Raw genomic sequence first — 19,477 nt, 5'->3', positions numbered from 1 at the left:
GAATCCTCCGTAACATTGTGCCTATAGAATTGGCATAGAATCAGTAGAACAGATCTTTCATTCAGGGTCCGTCCTGTACGTGCGTTCTACTCATTCTAGAATCTAATTCTATGTTGTTGCCCTCCTGTCCTGAAAACAGGGTCCTATTCTCTACGAACCAAAAGGAAGCAAACGGCCCGAAACAGGGAGGGACCTACTTAAACTTGTCTAATAAGAAATACTTGTTTTTGTTTTCCGTTGCAGAACGTTTTGCTATGGTGTGCACTAATGAATACGACCCTGTACTACCCTGTTCAAGGACCCATATGAACTGTGTGCCACTTGAGGTGCCCAGGGTCCTGCCTGATCAGAAATGGTATTTACAGTGAGAGCTGAGGACCTCCAGATGCCCCTACACACTGAACCAAGGACGGTTTTGTGTTTTCCCTCTAATGGTTAAGGATATGATTAGTGGAGTGTAATCTGATCCTAGATATGTGGTTAGGTTAGTATCTAATGGTCAAGGTTAGGATTAGGAAAGTGTAAACTGATCCTAGATCTGTGGTTAAGGGCAACTTCTGCCAGCCCTGCAACGTGATTGGTCAAACCAAACGATCTGGCGGCTGCAAAGAACCCTGGGATATGAGGCACGTTTTACATTGGAGCGTTACACACACACCGAACACACACACACAAACAGATAAGCACAGCAATAGCAGCAGCCACACACCAAGGTCATCACTTTCATCAAAGCGTCCGCAAGAGATTTCTAGAAGCTTCCTCAAATAAGCCAAAAATAGAGACAGATAAAGTCACACCATTACAAAGCATAGTAGAGACACTAATGGCTGTCTAACACCAGAACTAGTAGCTTGACTTTGTACAGTAAAAATGTATGCGCACATGACTGTGAGTCGCTTTGGATAAAAGCGTCTGCTAAATGGCATATTATTATTATTATTATACAGTAAAATATATATTTTAAAAGGAGTCATGAACATGAAAAAGCTCTATATACCAGAGCAGTTGTGATACAGCGATGTAGCGCCATTGAGAACAGACTGAAGCAGTGGAATATGTTTTACAAATCTCCTGTTGAAATACATGAACCTCTCTGTCATCTCCTCTGCAACAAACAACCTGAAAGTGGTGTGGTGCTTCATTGTTGTGCTGTTGTTGTTGTTGCAGAGAGAGAGAGAGAGAGAGAGAGAGAGAGAGAGAGAGAGAGAGAGAGAGAGAGAGAGAGAGAGAGAGAGAGAGAGAGAGAGAGAGAGAGAGAGAGAGAGAGAGAGATATGGAGAGATGGTAGAGAGAGAGAGAGAGAGAGAGAGAGAGAGAGAGAGAGAGAGAGAGAGAGAGAGAGAGAGAGAGAGAGAGAGAGAGAGAGAGAGAATTGATCCTGACAACAATTTTTTTTTAGCGGCTAGCCGTCATGAAACTTACAGCAATTTTCACCTTTTTCTGAGATATCTGGATGGGTGGAAAGGCACTTTGCTGAATGGAGGGATGGAGAATAGAGGGATGGAAGGAAGGAGGAATAAAGGGAAGGATGAAGGGGTTTGGGAGAGGGATGTTGAGCCCAAAAATAAATAGGGAGGGAGGTAGAGACGGAGAGGAGGAGGGAAAGTAGAGACAGAGAGGAGGGGGAAAGAGGTAGAGACAGAGAGGAGGAGAGGAGGGGGGAAGGAGGTAGAGACAGAGAGGAGGAGGAGGGGGGAAGGAGGTAGAGACAGAGAGGAGGAGAGGAGGGGGAAGGAGGTAGAGACAGAGAGGAGGAGAGGAGGGGGGAAGGAGGTAGAGTGAGACCGAGAGATGGAGGGAGGGAGGTAGGGATAAATGGAGAGAGGGAACAAATGAAAGACTGAGAAGAGACCCGTCTCCACAGTGACTCAGAACAACATACCTGAACAACCTGCTGAGTCATAGGGGAGAACGAAGTGTGTGTGTGTCCGCGCAAAAGAAAGAGAGCCATTGAGAGTTAGAGAGAAAGGGTGTGTGTGTGTGTGTGGGTAGGTCGTGTGAACTCAGTGAACAGGAAAGGGATTTGTCTGTTTAGCAGTCTGTTCATTCCTCTATTCAGTCTCTCCTCCTTCTCCAACAATGTCATCCCCCTCTCTCCACCGCTTCCTCCTCCTCCTCCTCCTCCCTTTTCAGGCTCAAGAGTCCTCACCTACACAGGAAGTGACCTCACTATCCTTCTTTTTCCACTTCCTGTTTGTGGATGAAGTCAGAGTTCAGAGTTCATGGCGGGGGGCGTGGTGGTGGCGATGTCGGGTGCCGTGATTGCCTTGGTTGTTACCGTGGTGGCGGTGCCTGGGTCTGGATCGGGGTCAGGGGAGGGGCCTTGGGTGGGGAAGGGGCCTCGTGCGGGGGAGGGTGCAGGTCTGCAGCGGCGTGAGAAGTGGGCTTGGCCAGAGAGAGAGAGAGAGAGAGAGAGAGAGAGAGAGAGAGAGAGAGAGAGAGAGAGAGAGATCAAACCGTGGACTGGCCAATCAGGAGAGTTTAAAGCGAGGACTGGCCAATCACAGTGGGCCCTGAGGGCCTTGGCTCCTCCCCTGGGCTACCACAAGGCTCCAATTGGACGGCCTGCAGAGACAAGAGACAGTGGCACCTCAGGTGTGTGTTCGTGCCTGCGTGTCCCCCTCTCTCTCCATCCCTCTCTCTCCATCCCTCTCTCTCCATCCCTCTCTCTCCATCCCTCTCTCTCTCCATCCCTCTCTCCATCCCTCTCTCTCCATCCCGCTCTCTCTCCATCCCTCTCTGTACATCTCTCTCTCAATTCAATTTTCTTATTTTTTTCAAAAAGCGTTATTGGCATTAAATAAAGGAAATAAATTCCACAAATTAACTTTTAACTAGGCACACCTGTTAATTGAAATGCATTCCAGGTGACTACCTCATGAAGCTGGTTGAGAGAATGCCAAGAGTGTGCAAAGCTGTCTTCAAGGCAAAGGGTGGCTTTTTGAAGAATCTCAAATATAAAATATATTTTGATTTCTTTAACACTTTGCCTTGAAGACAGCTACTACATGATTCCATATGTGTTATTTCATAGCTTTGATGTCTTCACAATTATTCTACAATGTAAAAAATAGTAAAAATAAAGAAAAACCCTTGAATAAGTAGGTGTGTCCAAACTTTTGACTGGTAGTGTATATATATAAACATACAGTGGCTTGCGAAAGTATTCACCCCCCTTGGCATTTTTCCTATTTTGTTGCATTACAACCTGGAATTAAAATTGATTTAGGGGGGGTTTGTATAATTTGATTTACACAACATGCCTACCACTTTGAAGATGCACAATATTTTTTGGGGTGAAACAAACAAGAAATAAGAAGAAAAAAAAGAAAAGAAAACCTGAGCATGCATAACTAACCACTCGAGTGTTGCTTAAGCAGTATGGTGTTGCAGACTCTGGGGCCTTTCAGAACAGGTGTATATATACTGAGATCATGTGACACTTAGATTGCACACAGGTGGACTTTATTTAACTAATTATGTGACTTCTGAAGGTAATTGGTTGCACCAGATCTTATTTAGAGGCTTCATAGCAAAGGGGGTGAATACATATGCAAGCACCACTTTTCCGTTATTTGTTTTTTAGAATTTTTTGAAACAATTAATTTTTTTCATTTCACTTAACCAATTTGGACTATTTTGTGTATGTCCTATACATTAAATAAAAATACAAATCCATTTAAATTACAGGTTGTAATGCAACAAAATAGGAAAAACGCCAAGGGGGATGAATACTTTTGCAAGGCACTGTATGGATAACAGATCCTCACAGCCACCAGTCCACCACATAAAGATGAGACCAAACACACACTGACTGGTCCCCCTCCCCTCCCCTCCATATACCACACACTGACTGGTCCTCCTCCCCTCCATATACCACACACTGACTGGTCCTCCTCCCCTCCATATACCACACACTGACTGGTCCTCCTCCCCTCCCCTCCCTATACCACACACTGACTGGTCCTCCTCCCTCCCCTCCATATACCACACACTGACTGGTCCTCCTCCCCTCCCCTCCATATACCACACACTGACTGGTCCTCCTCCCCTCCATATACCACACACTGACTGGTCCTCCTCCCCTCCCCTCCCTATACCACACACTGACTGGTCCTCCTCCCCTCCCCTCCCTATACCACACACTGACTGGTCCTCCTCCCCTCCCCTCCCTATACCACACACTGACTGGTTCTCCTCCCCTCCCCTCCCTATACCACACACTGACTGGTCCTCCTCCCCTCCCCTCCATATACCACACACTGACTGGTCCCCCTCCCCTCCCCTCCATATACCATATACCACACACTGACTGGTCCTCCTCCCTCCCCTCCATATACCACACACTGACTGGTCCTCCTCCCCTCCCCTCCATATACCACACACTGAGTGGTCCTCCTCCCCCTCCCCTCCCTATACCACACACTGACTGGTCCTCCTCCCCTCCCCTCCCTATACCACACACTGACTGGTCCTCCTCCCCTCCACTCCCTATACCACACACTGACTGGTCCTCCTCCCCTCCCCTCCCTATACCACACACTGACTGGACCCCCTCCCCTCCATATACCACACACTGACTGGTCCTCCTCCCCCCCCTCCATATACCACACACTGACTGGTCCTCCTCCCTCCCCCTCCATATACCACACACTGACTGGTCCTCCTCCCCTCCCCTCCATATACCACACACTGACTGGTCCTCCTCCCTCCCCTCCATATACCACACACTGACTGGTCCTCCTCCCCTCCCCTCCATATACCACACACTGACTGGTCCTCCTCCCCTCCCCCCATATACCACACACTGACTGGTCCTCCTCCCTCCCCCTATACCACACACTGACTGGTCCTCCTCCCCCTCCATATACCACACACTGACTGGTCCTCCTCCTCTCCCATATACCACACACTGACTGGTCCTCCTCCCCTCCATATACCACACACTGACTGGTCCTCCTCCCCTCCATATACCACACACTGACTGGTCCTCCTCCCCTCCATATACCACACACTGACTGGTCCTCCTCCCCTCCCCTCCATATACCACACACTGACTGGTCCCCCCTCCCCTCCCCCCTATACCACACACTGACTGGTCCTCCTCCCCTCCCTATACCACACACTGACTGGTCCTCCTCCCCTCCACTCCCTATACCACACACTGACTGGTCCTCCTCCCCTCCCTATACCACACACTGACTGGTCCTCCTCCCCTCCATATACCACACACTGACTGGTCCTCCCCTCCCCTCCATATACCACACACTGACTGGTCCCCTCCCTCCCTATACCACACACTTACTGGTCCCCCCTCCCCTCCCCTCCCTATACCACACACTGACTGGTCCCCCTCCCCTCCCTATACCACACACTTACTGGTCCCCCTCCCTCCCCTCCATATACCACACACTGACTGGTCCCCCTCCCCCTCCCTATACCACACACTGACTGGTCCCCCTCCCCTCCCCTCCATATACCACACACTGACTGGTCCCCCTCCCTCCCTATACCACACACTGACTGGTCCCCCTCCCCTCCACTCCCTATACCACACACTGACTGGTCCCCCTCCCTCCCCTCCATATACCACACACTGACTGGTCCTCCTCCCCTCCCCTCCATATACCACACACTGACTGGTCCCCCTCCCCTCCCCTCCATATACCACACACTGACTGGTCCTCCTCCCTCCCCCTCCCTATACCACACACTTACTGGTCCCCCTCCCCTCCCCTCCCCTCCATATACCACACACTGACTGGTCCCCCTCCCCTCCCTATACCACACACTTACTGGTCCCCCTCCCCTCCCCTCCCTATACCACATACTTACTGGTCCCCCTCCCCTCCGCTCCCTATACCACACACTGACTGGTCCTCCTCCCTCCCCTATACCACACACTTACTGGTCCCCCTCCCCTCCCCCCTATACCACACACTGACTGGTCCCCCTCCCTCCCCTCCCCTCCCTATACCACACACTGACTGGTCCCCCCTCCCCTCCCCCCATACCACACACTGACTGGTCCCCCTCCCCTCCCCTCCATATACCACACACTGACTGGTCCCCCTCCCCTCCCTATACCACACACTTACTGGTCCCCCTCCCCTCCCCTCCATATACCACACACTGACTGGTCCCCCTCCCCTCCCCTCCATATACCACACACTTACTGGTCCCCCTCCCCTCCCCTCCCTATACCACACACTGACTGGTCCCCCCTCCCCTCCCTCCCTATACCACCCACTGACTGGTCCCCTCCCCTCTGTAATAGGGTTTACACCCACACACTGACTGGTCCCCCTCCCCTCCCCTCCATATACCACACACTTACTGGTTCCCCTCCCCTCCCCCTCCATATACCACACACTTACTGGTCCCCCTCCCCTCCCCTCCATATACCACACACTGACTGGTCCCCCTCCCCTCCCCTCCCTATACCACCCACTGACTGGTCCCCCTCCCCTCTGTAATAGGGTTTACACCCACACGGCTCTCTCCCTCCTCACTTGGCTTCTCTGTGGTGTGTGTCCGTTGTGTCCGTCGTGTTTCCTAGGCGACAGGAAGGAGTCTTCTCTAGTCGTCTCTCTAGTCTTCTCCATCCTCGGGGCGCTGGGGTCACCATCCTCCACGCCGTTGGCCTTCCGCACGCACAGAACCTTCCAGAAGAAATCAAGCACATGAGATCGGGAAGACGATGCACTGTGGTGAGCACTGAGGAAAAGTGATATTTTATATAAATGACATAACATGTACTAATAAATGTAACGTTTTTATTTGATTCTATGAAATAACTCATTGTTCTGTGAAGGGGATGGTGGTGGCTGACCATAAAGGTCCCCAGGTCCCCAGGTCTCCCTCGCAAAAGAGCTTTCAAGCCTTACGTTTATTTTCCTGTTTAAGTAAAGGTTCAATCAAGATAAATAAATAATAATAATCACCTTTCTGAAGCTCTGTCTGAAGTTGTCTGACAGGAAGCCATAGAGCAGAGGGTTGGCGCAGGAGTTAACATAGGACAGGATGACTGAGGAGTAGAGACAAAACTAACATTCAATGTCTCTCTCACAGTTGCTCTCTCTCTCTCTCTCTCTCTCTCTCTCTCTCTCTCTCTCTCTCTCTCTCTCTCTCCTTCTCTCTACCTCTCCTTCTCTCTCTCTCTCTCTCCTTCTCTCTCCCACCTCTCTCTCTCTCTCTCTCCCCCTTCTCTCTCTCTCACACACCTTTCTCTCTCTCTTTCTCTCTCTCACTCTCTCTCTCTCTCTCTCCTTCTCTCTCCCACCTCTCTCTCCCCCTTCTCTCTCCCTCTCACATTTTTCTCTCTCTCTCTCTCTCTCTCTCTCTCTCTCTCTCTCTCTCTCTCTCTCTCTCTCTCTCTCTCTCTCTCTCTCTCTCTCTCTCTCCTTCTCTCTACCTCTCCTTCTCTCTCCCACCTCACTCTCTCTCTCCTTCTCTCTCCCACCTCTATCTCTCCCCTCCGCTCTCTCTGTCTCTCTCCTTCTCTCTCCCACCTCTCTCTCTCTCCCCCTCTCTCTCTCTCTCTCTCTCTCTCTCCCTCCCGCTCTCTCTCTCTCCTTCTCTCTCCCACCTCTCTCTCTCTCCCCCCGCTCTCACTCTCTCTCTCCTTCTCTCTCCCACCTCTCTCTCTCTCTCTCCCCCTTCTCTCTCTCTCACACACCTTTCTCTCTCTCTTTCTCTCTCTCACTCTCTCTCTCTCTCTCTCCTTCTCTCTCCCACCTCTCTCTCCCCCTTCTCTCTCCCTCTCACATTTTTCTCTCCCCTCTTCTCTCTCTCTCTCTCTCTCTCTCTCTCTCTCTCTCTCTCTCTCTCTCTCTCTCTCTCTCTCTCTCTCTCTCTCTCCTTCTCTCTACCTCTCCTTCTCTCTCTCTCTCTCTCTCCTTCTCTCTCCCACATCTCTCTATGTCTCCCCTCCGCTCTCTCTGTCTCTCTCCTTCTCTCTCCCACCTCTCTCTCTCTCCCCCCTCTCTCTCTCTCTCTCTCTCTCTCCCTCCCGCTCTCTCTCTCTCCTTCTCTCTCCCACCTCTCTCTCTCTCCCCCCGCTCTCACTCTCTCTCTCCTTCTCTCTCCCACCTCCCTCTCTCTGTCTCTCTCCTTCTCTCTCCCACCTCTCTCTCTCCCCCCCTCTCGCTCTCTCCCACATCTCTCTCTCTCTCTCTCCCCCGCTCTCTCTCTCTCTCTCTCTCTCTCTCTCTCTCTCTCTCTCTCTCCTTCTCTCTCCCACCTCTCTCTCTCTCCCCCAGCTCTCTCTCTCTCCTTCTCTCTCCCATCTCTCTCTCCCCCTTCTCTCTCCCTCTCACATGTTTCTCTCTCTTTCTCTCTCTCTCCCACATCTCTCTCTCTCTCTCTACTTCTCTCTCTCTCCTTCTCTCTCCCACCTCTCTCTCTCTCCCCCCGCTCTCTCTCTCTCTCCTCTCACCCACCTCTCTCTCTCTCTCCCCCTCTTCTCTCTCTCTCTCACACTTTTCTCTCTTTCTCTCTCGCTCTCTCTCTTTCTCTCTCTCACTCTCTCACACTTTTTTCTCTCCCCCCTCTCTCTCTCTCTCTCTCTCTCTCTCGCTCTCTCTCCGTGTCTCCCCAGTCCTGTCAGTAGGGATCAGTATGCATAGTGAGTGATATCATGTGAAGCGTGATGAAACCTGGGCGTAAGCACACCTGATCCGATGCTCAGCATGAAATTAAGCTCTGGTTTAATGTTTTCAAGAATTTGACGTGCGACTCACGCCTGAGAACACTTGATAAAGTAGCTTGCGCTCTGCTTGTGCTGGCAAAAAGTTATGCATCCAGTGTAGCAGTTAAATAGCTACTGTTTTCTCCAGCCTCAGTGTAGCAGTTAAATAGCTACTGTTTTCTCCAGCCCATGTAGCAGTTAAATAGCTACTGTTTTCTCCAGCCCATGTAGCAGTTAAATAGCTACTGTTTTCCCCAGCCCATGTAGCAGTTAAATAGCTACTGTTTTCTCCAGCCCATGTAGCAGTTAAATAGCTACTGTTTTCCCCAGCCCATGTAGCAGTTAAATAGCTACTGTTTTCTCCAGCCCATGTAGCAGTTAAATAGCTACTGTTTTCCCCAGCCCATGTAGCAGTTAAATAGCTACTGTTTTCCCCAGCCCATGTTGCAGTTAAATAGCTACTGTTTTCCCCAGCCCATGTAGCAGTTAAATAGCTACTGTTTTCCCCAGCCCCAGTGTAGAAGTTAAATAGCTACTGTTTTCTCCAGCCCCAGTGTAGCAGTTAAATAGCTACTGTTTTCTCCAGCCCCAGTGTAGAAGTTAAATAGCTACTGTTTTCTCCAGCCCCAGTGTAGAAGTTAAATAGCTACTGTTTTCTCCAGCCCCAGTGTAGCAGTTAAATAGCTACTGTTTTCCACAGCCCATGTAGCGGTTAAATAGCTACTGTTTTCCCCAGCCCCAGTGTAGCAGTTAAATAGCTACTGTTTTCCCATGCCCCATTGTAGCTCTTCTGTAAGTCACTCCCAGCTGTAGAAAAGGAGAAACCTTGATTTAGACACTATAGCATCCCCAACTTCTGTCCTCCCTAACTCCCCATCTTCTCCCCCTCTTCTTTCCCCCACTCCTCCCCCTCTTTCCCCTCTTCTTTCCCCCACTCCTCCCCCTCTTCTTTCCCCTCTTCTTTTCCCCACTCCTCCCCCTCTTTCCCCTCTTCTTTCCCCATCTCCTCCCCCTCTTCTTTCCCCTCTTCTTTCCCACTCTCCTCCCCCACTCCTCCCCCTCTTTCCCAACTTCTGTCCTCCCTAACTCCCCATCTTCTCCCCCTCTTCTTTCCCCCACTCTTCCCCCTCTTTCCCCTCTTCTTTCCCCATCTCCTCCCCCTCTTTCCCCTCTTCTTTTCCCCACTCCTCCCCCCTCTTTCCCCTCTTCTTTCCCCATCTCCTCCCCCTCTTTCCCATCTCCTCCCCCTCTTCTTTACTCTCTTCTTTCCCCCTGTCCTCCACCACTTTCCCCTCTTCTTTCCCCCTCTCCTCCTCCTCACCCCCCCCACACTCCTCACCCTCTTTCCCCTCCCCTCTCCCTCTCCTCCCCCTCTTTTAGGTTAGGGTTAGAGTGAATGTAACCTATTGCCCATAGGGCCCTGGTCAACAGTAGTACACTACACAGGGATTAGGGTGTCATTAGGGATGCAGACTAAAAGGTTTATTCTGTTACCAGAGAAGAAGTAGACGCCAGCGGTCACGGAGGACTCTGGGATGATGATGATGAGGTTGATGATGTTGATGATGAAGAAGGGGAGCCAGCAGAGAACGAAGACCACCACGATGATCACCACCATACGGGTCACCTTACGCTCTGACCGCCGGCGCTTGGTGAAGCCTGCCCGCACACCTGAAGACTTCACCTGGAGGGGGTAACAAAATGGTGGTGGTAATGGTGGAGGAGGAGGAGGATGGTGGTGATGATGATGATGATATTAGCATGTTATACAAATCTATTCTAAAACATATGAACATGGCAAATTAGAAAAAGGAAAGTTTCAACAGAAACTCTCTTGCACGCAATAGGTCAATGTCAAAAGATGGCAACCAAAATAATGGAACCAACACCAAAAAGAATGGTTGGAATGACTGAACAGAACAAAAGACGATTCCAGAATGCTTTTTCACACAACTTGAAGACAATGACCACAAAACCAGCCAGGTCACCCGTGATACAAGTCAGTATTAGACGTCCATCCATGTCTGAGGAGGTCGGGAGATGACGAGGGGCGCCATTGAGCGTTGTTACCTTCAAGTAGGTTTTGGTTTTGCTAGGGTGTTGTGGATGGAGATGGTAGATAGGGGTAAGCATCTGCCTCTGGTGCAAAAGGTTGCATGTTCAAATCCAGCAATAGGACGTTATTTTTGTTTTAAGCCTATCCCAAACCTTAACCCTTACCTTAACCATTCGGAGTTAATGCCTAACCTTAAGATTTCTGAGTTTTATGCCTAAACGTAACCTTAAACACTTCAAAATGTGACATTTGGAACAACTTCGAAATTTGACGTAGAGAAACATGGATGAAGGTCTAATTCTGGCGTGAGACTGTGAGAGCTGGTTGCACAAAACAACCACACAGAGAAGCTTTAATGACCAAATGAAAGAATGACAGAAACATACACTGTCAGAGAGTTAAAACGACCAAACTTTTCTAATGATGCACAGACCTTGACCACAACAAGCACCCAAAACAATGGTACTGTAGCTAACAGAGAAACACAGAAGAACACATGACAAATGAAGACTAGAACAACTAAAAATCAAATCAAAATCAAATCAAATTGTATTGGTCACATACACATATTTATGTTATTGTGGGTGTAGCGAAATGCTTGTGTTCCTAGCTCCAACAGTATAATATAATAATATGCGATTTAGCAGACACTTTTACCCAAAGCGACTTACAGTCATGCGTGCATACATTTTTTTTTGTGTATGGGTGGTCCCGGGGATCGAACCCACTACCTTGGCGTTACAAGCGCCGTGCTCTACCAGCTGAGCTACAGAGGACCAGTGTAGTGGTATCAACAACTAAAGCAAAACAATAGAAGATTCCAGAATGATCTTTGACCTTTGACCACCCACCTTGACCACGATGAGCAGGTAGCAGAGACAGATGACCAGGAGCGGTCCGAAGAACCCTAGCGTAGCCGTGTACAGTATGAACACGGTCGACCACACATCCTGCGGCTCCGGCCAGCTCATGTTACACGAGTTGAACGTGTCCTGAACGTCAGAGAACAAGACCACGGGCAGGACAACCACGAATGACAACGCCCACACCGCGGCGCTCACCAACTTCGCCACTCGCGGCCGCCGCCATTTTGTAGACCGTATGGGGTGGACCACGGCCAGGTAGCGGTCAATAGACATCACGGTCAGACAGAAGATGGAGGTGAACTGGCTCATGGAGTCAGCGGTCATCAGCACGCGACACAGGAAGGAGCCGAACGGCCAGTAGGAGAGAACGTTCTGGAAGGAGGAGGAGGAGGAGATTACTTTATTGTACAAGGATGTCCAACGGAAACTTGTCTACTGCTTTATTCAAACCCCTCAGAAAGAGACACAGATACAGAGGTTGGCGCAGAGGGCCGTTTAGAGCTTAGGTGCCTTGCTTAAGGGCACAACGGCAAGAGATGAGATGGCATCTTGGACACTGATGCCAGCAACCTTTCAGTTACCCTCACTCCCGACCAGATTTAGCCTTGTCAGAGCTAGGATTCAAACCGACAACCCTCTGGTCACTGGCCCACGCCTCTAACCTCTAGCCTCTGACCTCTAACCTCTAGGCTACCTGGGTGGTGAGGAAGGGAAGCCTCAGGATGTATAGTTCGTCTCTAACCTCTAACCTTTAACCTCTAACTTCTAGGCTACCTGGGTGGTGAGGAAGGGAAGTCCCAGGGAGTACAGTGTGTCTCTAACCTCTAACCTCTAGGCTACCTGGGTGGTGAGGAAGGGAAGTCCCAGGGAGTACAGTGTGTCTCTAACCTCTAACTTCTAACCCCTAACCTCTAGGCTACCTGGGTAGGGAGGATGGGAAGCCCCATGATGTACAGTTTGTCTCTATCCCCTGATCTCTAACCTCTAGGCTACCTGGATGGTGAGTAAGGGAAGTCCCAGGGAGTACAGTGTGTCTCTAACCTCTAACTTCTAGGCTACCTGGGTGGTGAGGAAGGGAAGTCCCAGGATGGAGAGTTTGTCTGCGCCCTTTAAACTCTGACCTCTAGGCTACATGGTTGATAAGGAAGGGAAGTCCCAGGATGTACAGTTCATCTCTAATCTCTAACCTCTGACCTCTAGGCTACCTGGGTGGTGAGGAAGGGACGTCCCAGGATGGAGAGTTTGTCTGCACCCTCTAACCTCTAAACTCTGACCTCTAGGCTACAGGGGTGGTGAGGAAGGAGAGTCCCAGAATGGAAGGTTTGTCTGCGCCCTCTAATCTCTAAATTCTGACCTCTGACCTCTAACTCCTAACCTCTAGGCTACCTGGGTGGTGAGGAAGGGAAGCCTCAGGATGTATAGTTCGTCTCTAACCTCTAACCTTTAACCTCTAACTTCTAGGCTACCTGGGTGGTGAGGAAGGGAAGTTCCAGGATGTACAGTTAGTCTCTAACCTCTAACCTCTAGGCTACCTGGGTGGTGAGGAAGGGAAGTCCCAAGATGTACAGTTCGTCTGCGACTGCCAGGTTCAGGATATAGATGTTGGTGACGGTCTTCATCTTGGCGTAGCGCAGAACCACATAGATCGCCAGGGTGTTACCGATCAGGCCGACCACGAACACGGTCAGGGAGATGACCGCAGTCATTAGGGTACTGCTCCCCTGGAACGGGACACTCTGACTGGACATGTTGGAAGAGGAGTTGGGGAAGGAGGAGGGGGAGGGGGAGGGGAAGGATGGGGTTGCAGGACCAGGACCAGGATAGGGGTAGGGATATCCCAGGTTGGGAGTGGAGGTGTTGGGGTCACCAGAGAACGGTATCCAGCCTGTCCTGTCCAGAGGCTCCATAGTGGATGTAGGGTGTGTATATTTTCGTACTTTAGTTATTTCATGTGTACTATGGTAGCTAAAATCTGAATTGCAGTAGCACATACAAGAAGACACATTGAAAATAATTAACTGATCAAATAAATCAGAAAGTCAAAAAGGGATTTGAAGTTGAAAGGTCAACGTTGTGTTCTTTCCTGTAATGGTTGAGATTAGGATCTGAGGAGGAGAAACTGATCCTAGAGCAGACTGGGTGAATTTGTAGACAGCGGTGTGGGGACAGGGGGAGGTACAAGTGAGAGAAAGTGGAGGGGAGGGAGGAGAGGAGATGAGGGGAGGGGAGGGGAGGGTAGGGGAGGGGAGGAGATGTGGGGAGGAGAGGGGAGGAGAGGAGACCTTCAGACCTGCAGCAGAAGAGACATAACGCATGTGAAGAAAATAAAACGAGGTGTGTGTGTGTGTGCGTGCGTTAGTGATGCGCGTGTCAGCTGTGTGTTCACCCGCACCCATCCGCATCCGCCCGACTACATGTGATAAAGTGAAAAATCTGAGGTCTGCAAATATAGAAAATGCGCTGGACAGTTCCTGTTATCTTATTCTGCCCAACTTCCCAGAAAGCATTTGGCGATTGGCGTGTATTTGGTGCGCACGCAGTTAGGTCCTGAAGCTGAGGCTGACGCACTAATGTCAGATACACATAATGAAAGACAAACCTCAGTGTAGCCTGTTGATATGAACTGCACAAGAATTATACATTTATGGATTTCCTTTAAATGCATTGTTTTCTCTTTTATACAACCTGCCCCAAGGATATAACCCGCGAGGGCTGCGGGTTATGAGTCAACCCGCGCATCGCTAGCGTGCGTGTGTACTGCAGAGCTTGGCATTTAGACATCACAGACATCACAGAAGACCCGCGCCAAAAGGCAATTGACATTTAAAGGTAATTTCCGATTGAGCCGATTGAGCCGACATTTGCAGCGTTTACCGTGAATGTGGTCTATCCAAATGCGGGAACATTCCCTTTAAAATGTGCATGGTGGACAAAACGCGATCGGATTGAATCTGGCCTTAAGTGAAGCTATTAAACCTATAGTAATGCTATTAAACCTATAGTAATGGACTCAAAAGGCAAATCCCCGCCTTATCTTAGCTCATTGGTCACCATAGCAGCACCCACCCGTAGTCTGCGCTCCAGCAGGTATATCTCACTGGTCATTCCCAAAGCCAACACCTCCTTTGGCCGCCATTCCTTCCAGTTCTCTGCTGCCAATGACTGGAACGAATTGCAAAAATCTCTGAAGCTGGAGACTCTTATCTCCCTCACTAACTTTAAGCATCAGTTGTCAGAGCACCTTACCGATCACTGCACCTGTACACAGCCCATCTGAAATTAGCCCACCCAACTACCTCATCCCAATATTGTTATTTATTTTGCTCTTTTGCACCCCAGTATCTCTATTTGCACATAATATCTTGCACATCTAGCATTCCAGTGTTAATACTAATTGTAATTATTTTGCACTATAGCCTATTTATTGCCTTACCTCCATAACTTGCTACATTTGCACACACTGTATATATATTTTCTGTTGTATTTTTTTTGACTTTATGTTTTGTTTTACCCCATATGTAACTCTGTGTTGTTGTTTTTATCGCACCACTATGCTTTATCTTGGCCAGGTCGCAGTTGTAAATGAGAACTTGTTCTCAACTGGCTTACCTGGTTAAATAAAGGTGAAATAAAATTTAAAAAAAGCACTTTCAATGAAGAATCTCCATTTTGCTTTTTAGTTCGAGGACCAGGCTACTCTTAATCTGTTTGGGAAACCGCCCCTATTTGTAATAATGATGAGGTTAAACGGTTGAGGAGTTAAAAAAAACATCATTAAAATGTCTCCGCATGCCCTGGTTATGCTCTTACGAAATATAGTGTAGACGGTAATGAAGTGTGACAAATGATAATGACGATATTTATATATACCACCATCATCTTCTCCCGGAGGCTTTTTTTGTGTTGTTCTATGAATATATGAATAATGCCGCTCTCACACATCCTCCCCTTCTCTTTCCTATCTATCACGCACGCACACACACGCATGCACACACACGACATCGTGTAAACAACTCATCTAACTGCAACAAGCACCGGCATGCCGTTAAAAGCCTTTTTTACGCACAGTGTTTAAAAGCCATGTCAGTAATTTACCCAGCGTCAGCTGATCTCATGGATGGGCCTACCATTTGTATGTTACTATGTGCAGTTGGCTAGTGGTAGCACAATGACTGGAAGTCTACAGGAACAGCTAGCATGCTAATTGTTCCTGTAGACTTCTAGTCATTGCGCTAACACTAGTTAGCAATGGCTCCAGAAACTACCTTCAACTTCCTTCAAACTGCACGCAGAGACGTCAAAATGGTATCCATGAGTTCATCTGACTTTCGGTAAGTAGAAAAATGTGCTTTATTGTCAAAATGTCGCACTATCCCTTTAACGGCTGGGAAGAGCATACGCATAGGATAGCATACAACTTCAACATATGTGAGTCTGAAACACCCTTATATATTCCATAGGTCCTAAACCATAATAAATAATACATCTCAATGTTCCAAAAATATACTAAATGCATTATAAAAAAACATGTTGTTTTTTTAGGTTATATAGGCCATTTCAGATTGTAGGTTATAAAATAATGTTAGGCTAAGTTTTACCTGGCTTTAATTGCGCATTCTCAAGGAAGCTAAAAAGACAGCGATAAGAAAAGTTCTAATGATTTAGATGATTGAACCGATTTCCAAAGATGAAGGGATAAAAGTCCAAAGATAGAAGTCCTTCTCTTCTCACGGTTTGTTCTGAAAACAATCAAAATCCAGAGAAAAACGTTGTTACATAAAAAAAAGGTGTATTTTCAATATTTCATGTAATATTTCCAATTTCAAACCGTTTTGTCGGTTGAGGTGAGAGAGCAGAGCTCTCCGTCGCTGTCCATGATATTGGTGCTGATCACTCCAGCGCAGCGTCTCTACTCTCTCTCTAGCTCTGCTCGTCTTCCTACTTGGAGGACCGTTTTGTTTTGAATCATCACTTCATAACTGACTTAACCGGTGTCAGCTAACTATCTGACGGATAGGTCAGTATTATCCAAGGGATTGGTACCGGTCCATGTCTATGAATCAGGGTTTGAGAAACACTATAGCCGTGTCGGCATCTCGCCGGCACTTCCTCCCAACTTTTCCGCACCACAGTTGCTGTTGCTCACAGTGGTTTTATGCCCAGTCAAGTTCATCTGTAGAGTGAGACTATCCTATATAGCCCCTCTCCTATGCGCTCCAGCTCCAGCTCCATATCTTCCATTCATTGATGGCTTTTTGCAAATCCAATCAGTTTTCCACGTTGATTCAACGTCATCACATTCGGGTAAGATCACGGAGGAAATGGGGTCAGCCCAAGGCTGTTCCTGGTCACCTTCAATATCTCGTTAAGGTTTCTCAAAAACACTTGACTTAGGGTAGGGGGTACGTTTAAATGTTTTATTTTTCTCTCTCCTGAAACACTAGTAGCCGTTACGTGCTTGTGGCTGGGGAGCTCGCGCATGCAGGGTCTTTTTGGGGAGAGAGGGAGAGAGAGGGGGTCCGGTTCCCGCGTTCGGGGCGGTGGGTATTTAATGCACGGTAGAGGAACGTGCGTGACATTGATTCCGCACGTAGATGATGTCACCAAGATGATGTTGCCGTGCAGGTTTCGCCCCTGCGTTGCCTGCCCCGCACACAACCGTCCCTCACCCTACCCATTACCGATGGGGCGCTCGTGCATGTACTCGCTCACCTGCGTACACACCGTGCCGAGTGGAGAGAGAGAGAGAGAGAGGGGAGAGAGAGAGAGAGAGAGAGAGAGAGAGAGAGAGAGAGAGAGAGAGAGGATGAGGGGTAGACTGAGTTCTGATGTAGTAGCCTACAGTAATCTACCCCCTGGAGAGGATCACGACTCAAATCCGTTCCACTACCTTAGATTAACATAACCCTCACGGAAACCCCCCGGTAGGCTACACCGCCCATTGTTGTTCAATCAATCAATGAAATATATTTTATAAAGTCATTTTTACATCAGCAGTAGTCACAAAATGCTTCATAGTTACCCGGCCTAAACCTCAAAGAGCAAGCAATGCAGAAGCGCAGTATTCCTCTGACGCATGCACTAGCAACACCAGGGTATAGTGAAGTCTGAGGTTGAATAAACTGTAAAGTCTCACGCTATGCAGCCTCTTATGCCAGATCAGATCAGAGCGCTTGAGGGTTCTAAAGAGCGCGTGAGCGGCAGGGTTCTGATCGCTCTCTCTCTCTCGCAGGTGTTACCTGACGCGGTTGACAGCTCTATATCGAGCGGGCCCGACTGCCCCGCTCCCCGTTGACCTCCTCATCTTTACGTAATTAGATTATCTACGGGGTGTCAAAAGGGGCGAGCACTGCACCGGAACAGCCTTGTGCCCTACCTGCATACAGTTATCAGGATTGCCCCGCGCTTGCCCCGCAACTGCCTTTATGGGTACACACACACACTGGCACGGACACACACACACTGGCACGGACACACACACAGGAAAATATGTATAGTTTATCTCTCGATCTCTCTCTCTCTCTCTCTCTCTCACGTGCACACACACACATAGACTTAATTAAGATTTAGATCACTCAATCTTAGTAAAAGTAAACCTAATTTTCGATTGACTGGAGAGCCCAAACCTTTCTACTTCACTAACCAGATCAATATTTATTCTCTCTTCTCTCCTCTCATCTTTTAATTATTCTCTCTCTCTCTCTCTCTCTCTCTCTCTCTCTCTCTCTCTCTCTCTCTCTCTCTCTCTCTCTCTCTCTCTCTCTCTCTCTCTCTCTCTCTCTCTTTATCTCTCCCTCTTTCTCCCTCTTTCCAATCACATCAGTCATCCCTCTCTCGCCACTCATATCTCTTTCTCTCTCTCCACTCAACCTCCTCTTCAGTAGGAGAGGCTCTCCAGTCCACTGCTTCAGACTGGATGGAAATAGAAGGCTAGAGGTTTTATCCCGAATGGTACCCTATTCCCTTTATAGTGCACTACTATTGACCAGGGCACCCTTGTCCCTATTCCCTATGGGCTCTGGTCAATAGTACTGCACTACATAGGGACGCACCTAGGACATTAGACTTTAACCTGATGTGTGAGCTCACTAACCCCCTCTGGTGGTTCAAGTGTAGAGAAGAAAAGAGGAGAGAGTGAAGAGAGAGAATACTGTAAACAGGTAGAGGTATGTATAGTGAAGAGAGAGAATACTGTAAACAGGTAGAGGTATGTATAGTGAAGAGAGAGAATACTGTAAACAGGTAGAGGTATGTATAGTGAAGAGAGAGAATACTGTAAACAGGTAGAGGTATGTATAGTGAAGAGAGATAATACTGTAAACAGGTAGAGGTATGTATAGTGAAGAGAGAGAATACTGTAAACAGGTAGAGGTATGTATAGTGAAGAGAGAGAATACTGTCAACAGATCCATGCCTTCCTCTCACCCCAGTGAGACTCTCCCATTCCTGGGCTACGCTGATAACACTGTCCCCTCTCTCTCTCTGGCCGGAGGAGCAACCACAGCCAAACAGAGAGAGAGAAAAAGGGAGGGAGGGAGAGAAGGAGGGAGGAAAGGAGGAAGGGAGAGGGGGATATAGAAAGAGAGAGAGAAAGATATATATATATATATATAGAGAGAGAGAGAGAGAGAGAGAGAGAGAGAGAGAGAGAGAGAGAGAGAGAGAGAGAGAGAGAGAGAGAGAGAGAGAGAGAGAGAGAGAGAGAGAGAGAGAGAGAGAGAGAGAGAGAGAGAGAGAGAGAGAGGCATGGAAACTAAATCTCATTGACAGGCAGACCAGGAACACAAACACAGAGAGAATGACCTTGATAAGGAAGTCAGGTGCAGAAAGAAAAAAGAAGAGATAGGGTGAGAAGAGGGAAAGATA

The 19,477-nt window shown here is 48.6% G+C and overlaps 1 protein-coding gene across 4 annotated transcripts; it reads right to left on the bottom strand.

Annotated features, from left to right (window-relative positions):
- Positions 1-1,919: 1,919 nt before the first annotated feature.
- Positions 1,920-13,834, bottom strand: LOC121534331 (somatostatin-like receptor F_48D10.1). Of its 4 annotated transcripts, none has more exons than XM_045223600.1 (6): positions 13,144-13,829; positions 11,597-11,983; positions 10,184-10,373; positions 6,945-7,027; positions 6,513-6,662; positions 1,920-2,385 (listed from the first exon to the last, which is right to left on the bottom strand). In XM_045223600.1, the coding sequence occupies exons 1-6, from the start codon at positions 13,600-13,602 to the stop codon at positions 2,275-2,277; spliced, it is 1,380 nt and encodes a 459-aa protein (XP_045079535.1). In that variant the 5' UTR covers positions 13,603-13,829; the 3' UTR covers positions 1,920-2,274. The 4 variants fall into 4 exon arrangements, with proteins under 4 accessions (XP_045079535.1, XP_041696913.2, XP_045079536.1 ...); XM_041840979.2 differs by having other exon boundaries at positions 1,920-2,363; XM_045223601.1 differs by having other exon boundaries at positions 2,303-2,565; positions 13,144-13,834.
- Between the last annotated feature and the right edge of the window lie 5,643 nt (positions 13,835-19,477).

The sequence above is a fragment of the Coregonus clupeaformis genome, chromosome 11 (genome assembly GCF_020615455.1).
Source record: "Coregonus clupeaformis isolate EN_2021a chromosome 11, ASM2061545v1, whole genome shotgun sequence".
Classification (NCBI taxonomy): Eukaryota; Metazoa; Chordata; class Actinopteri; order Salmoniformes; family Salmonidae; genus Coregonus; species Coregonus clupeaformis.
The sequence above is the reverse complement of the archived record's forward strand: the minus strand, read 5'-3'. Positions and strand labels throughout refer to the sequence as shown.

Bases quoted from the DNA above. Each gene is read 5' to 3' on its own strand.
- LOC121534331 (XM_045223600.1), bottom strand. From the start codon at position 13,602: ATGTGCTACTGCAATTCAGATTTTAGCTACCATAGTACACATGAAATA. The intron at 11,984-13,143 runs GTAGCCTAGAGG...TCCTCCTTCCAG, and splicing joins TTCCCTTCCTCACCACCCAG to AACGTTCTCTCCTACTGGCC. The intron at 7,028-10,183 runs GTAACAGAATAA...TCTACTCCTCAG, and splicing joins TGGCGTCTACTTCTTCTCTG to TCATCCTGTCCTATGTTAAC.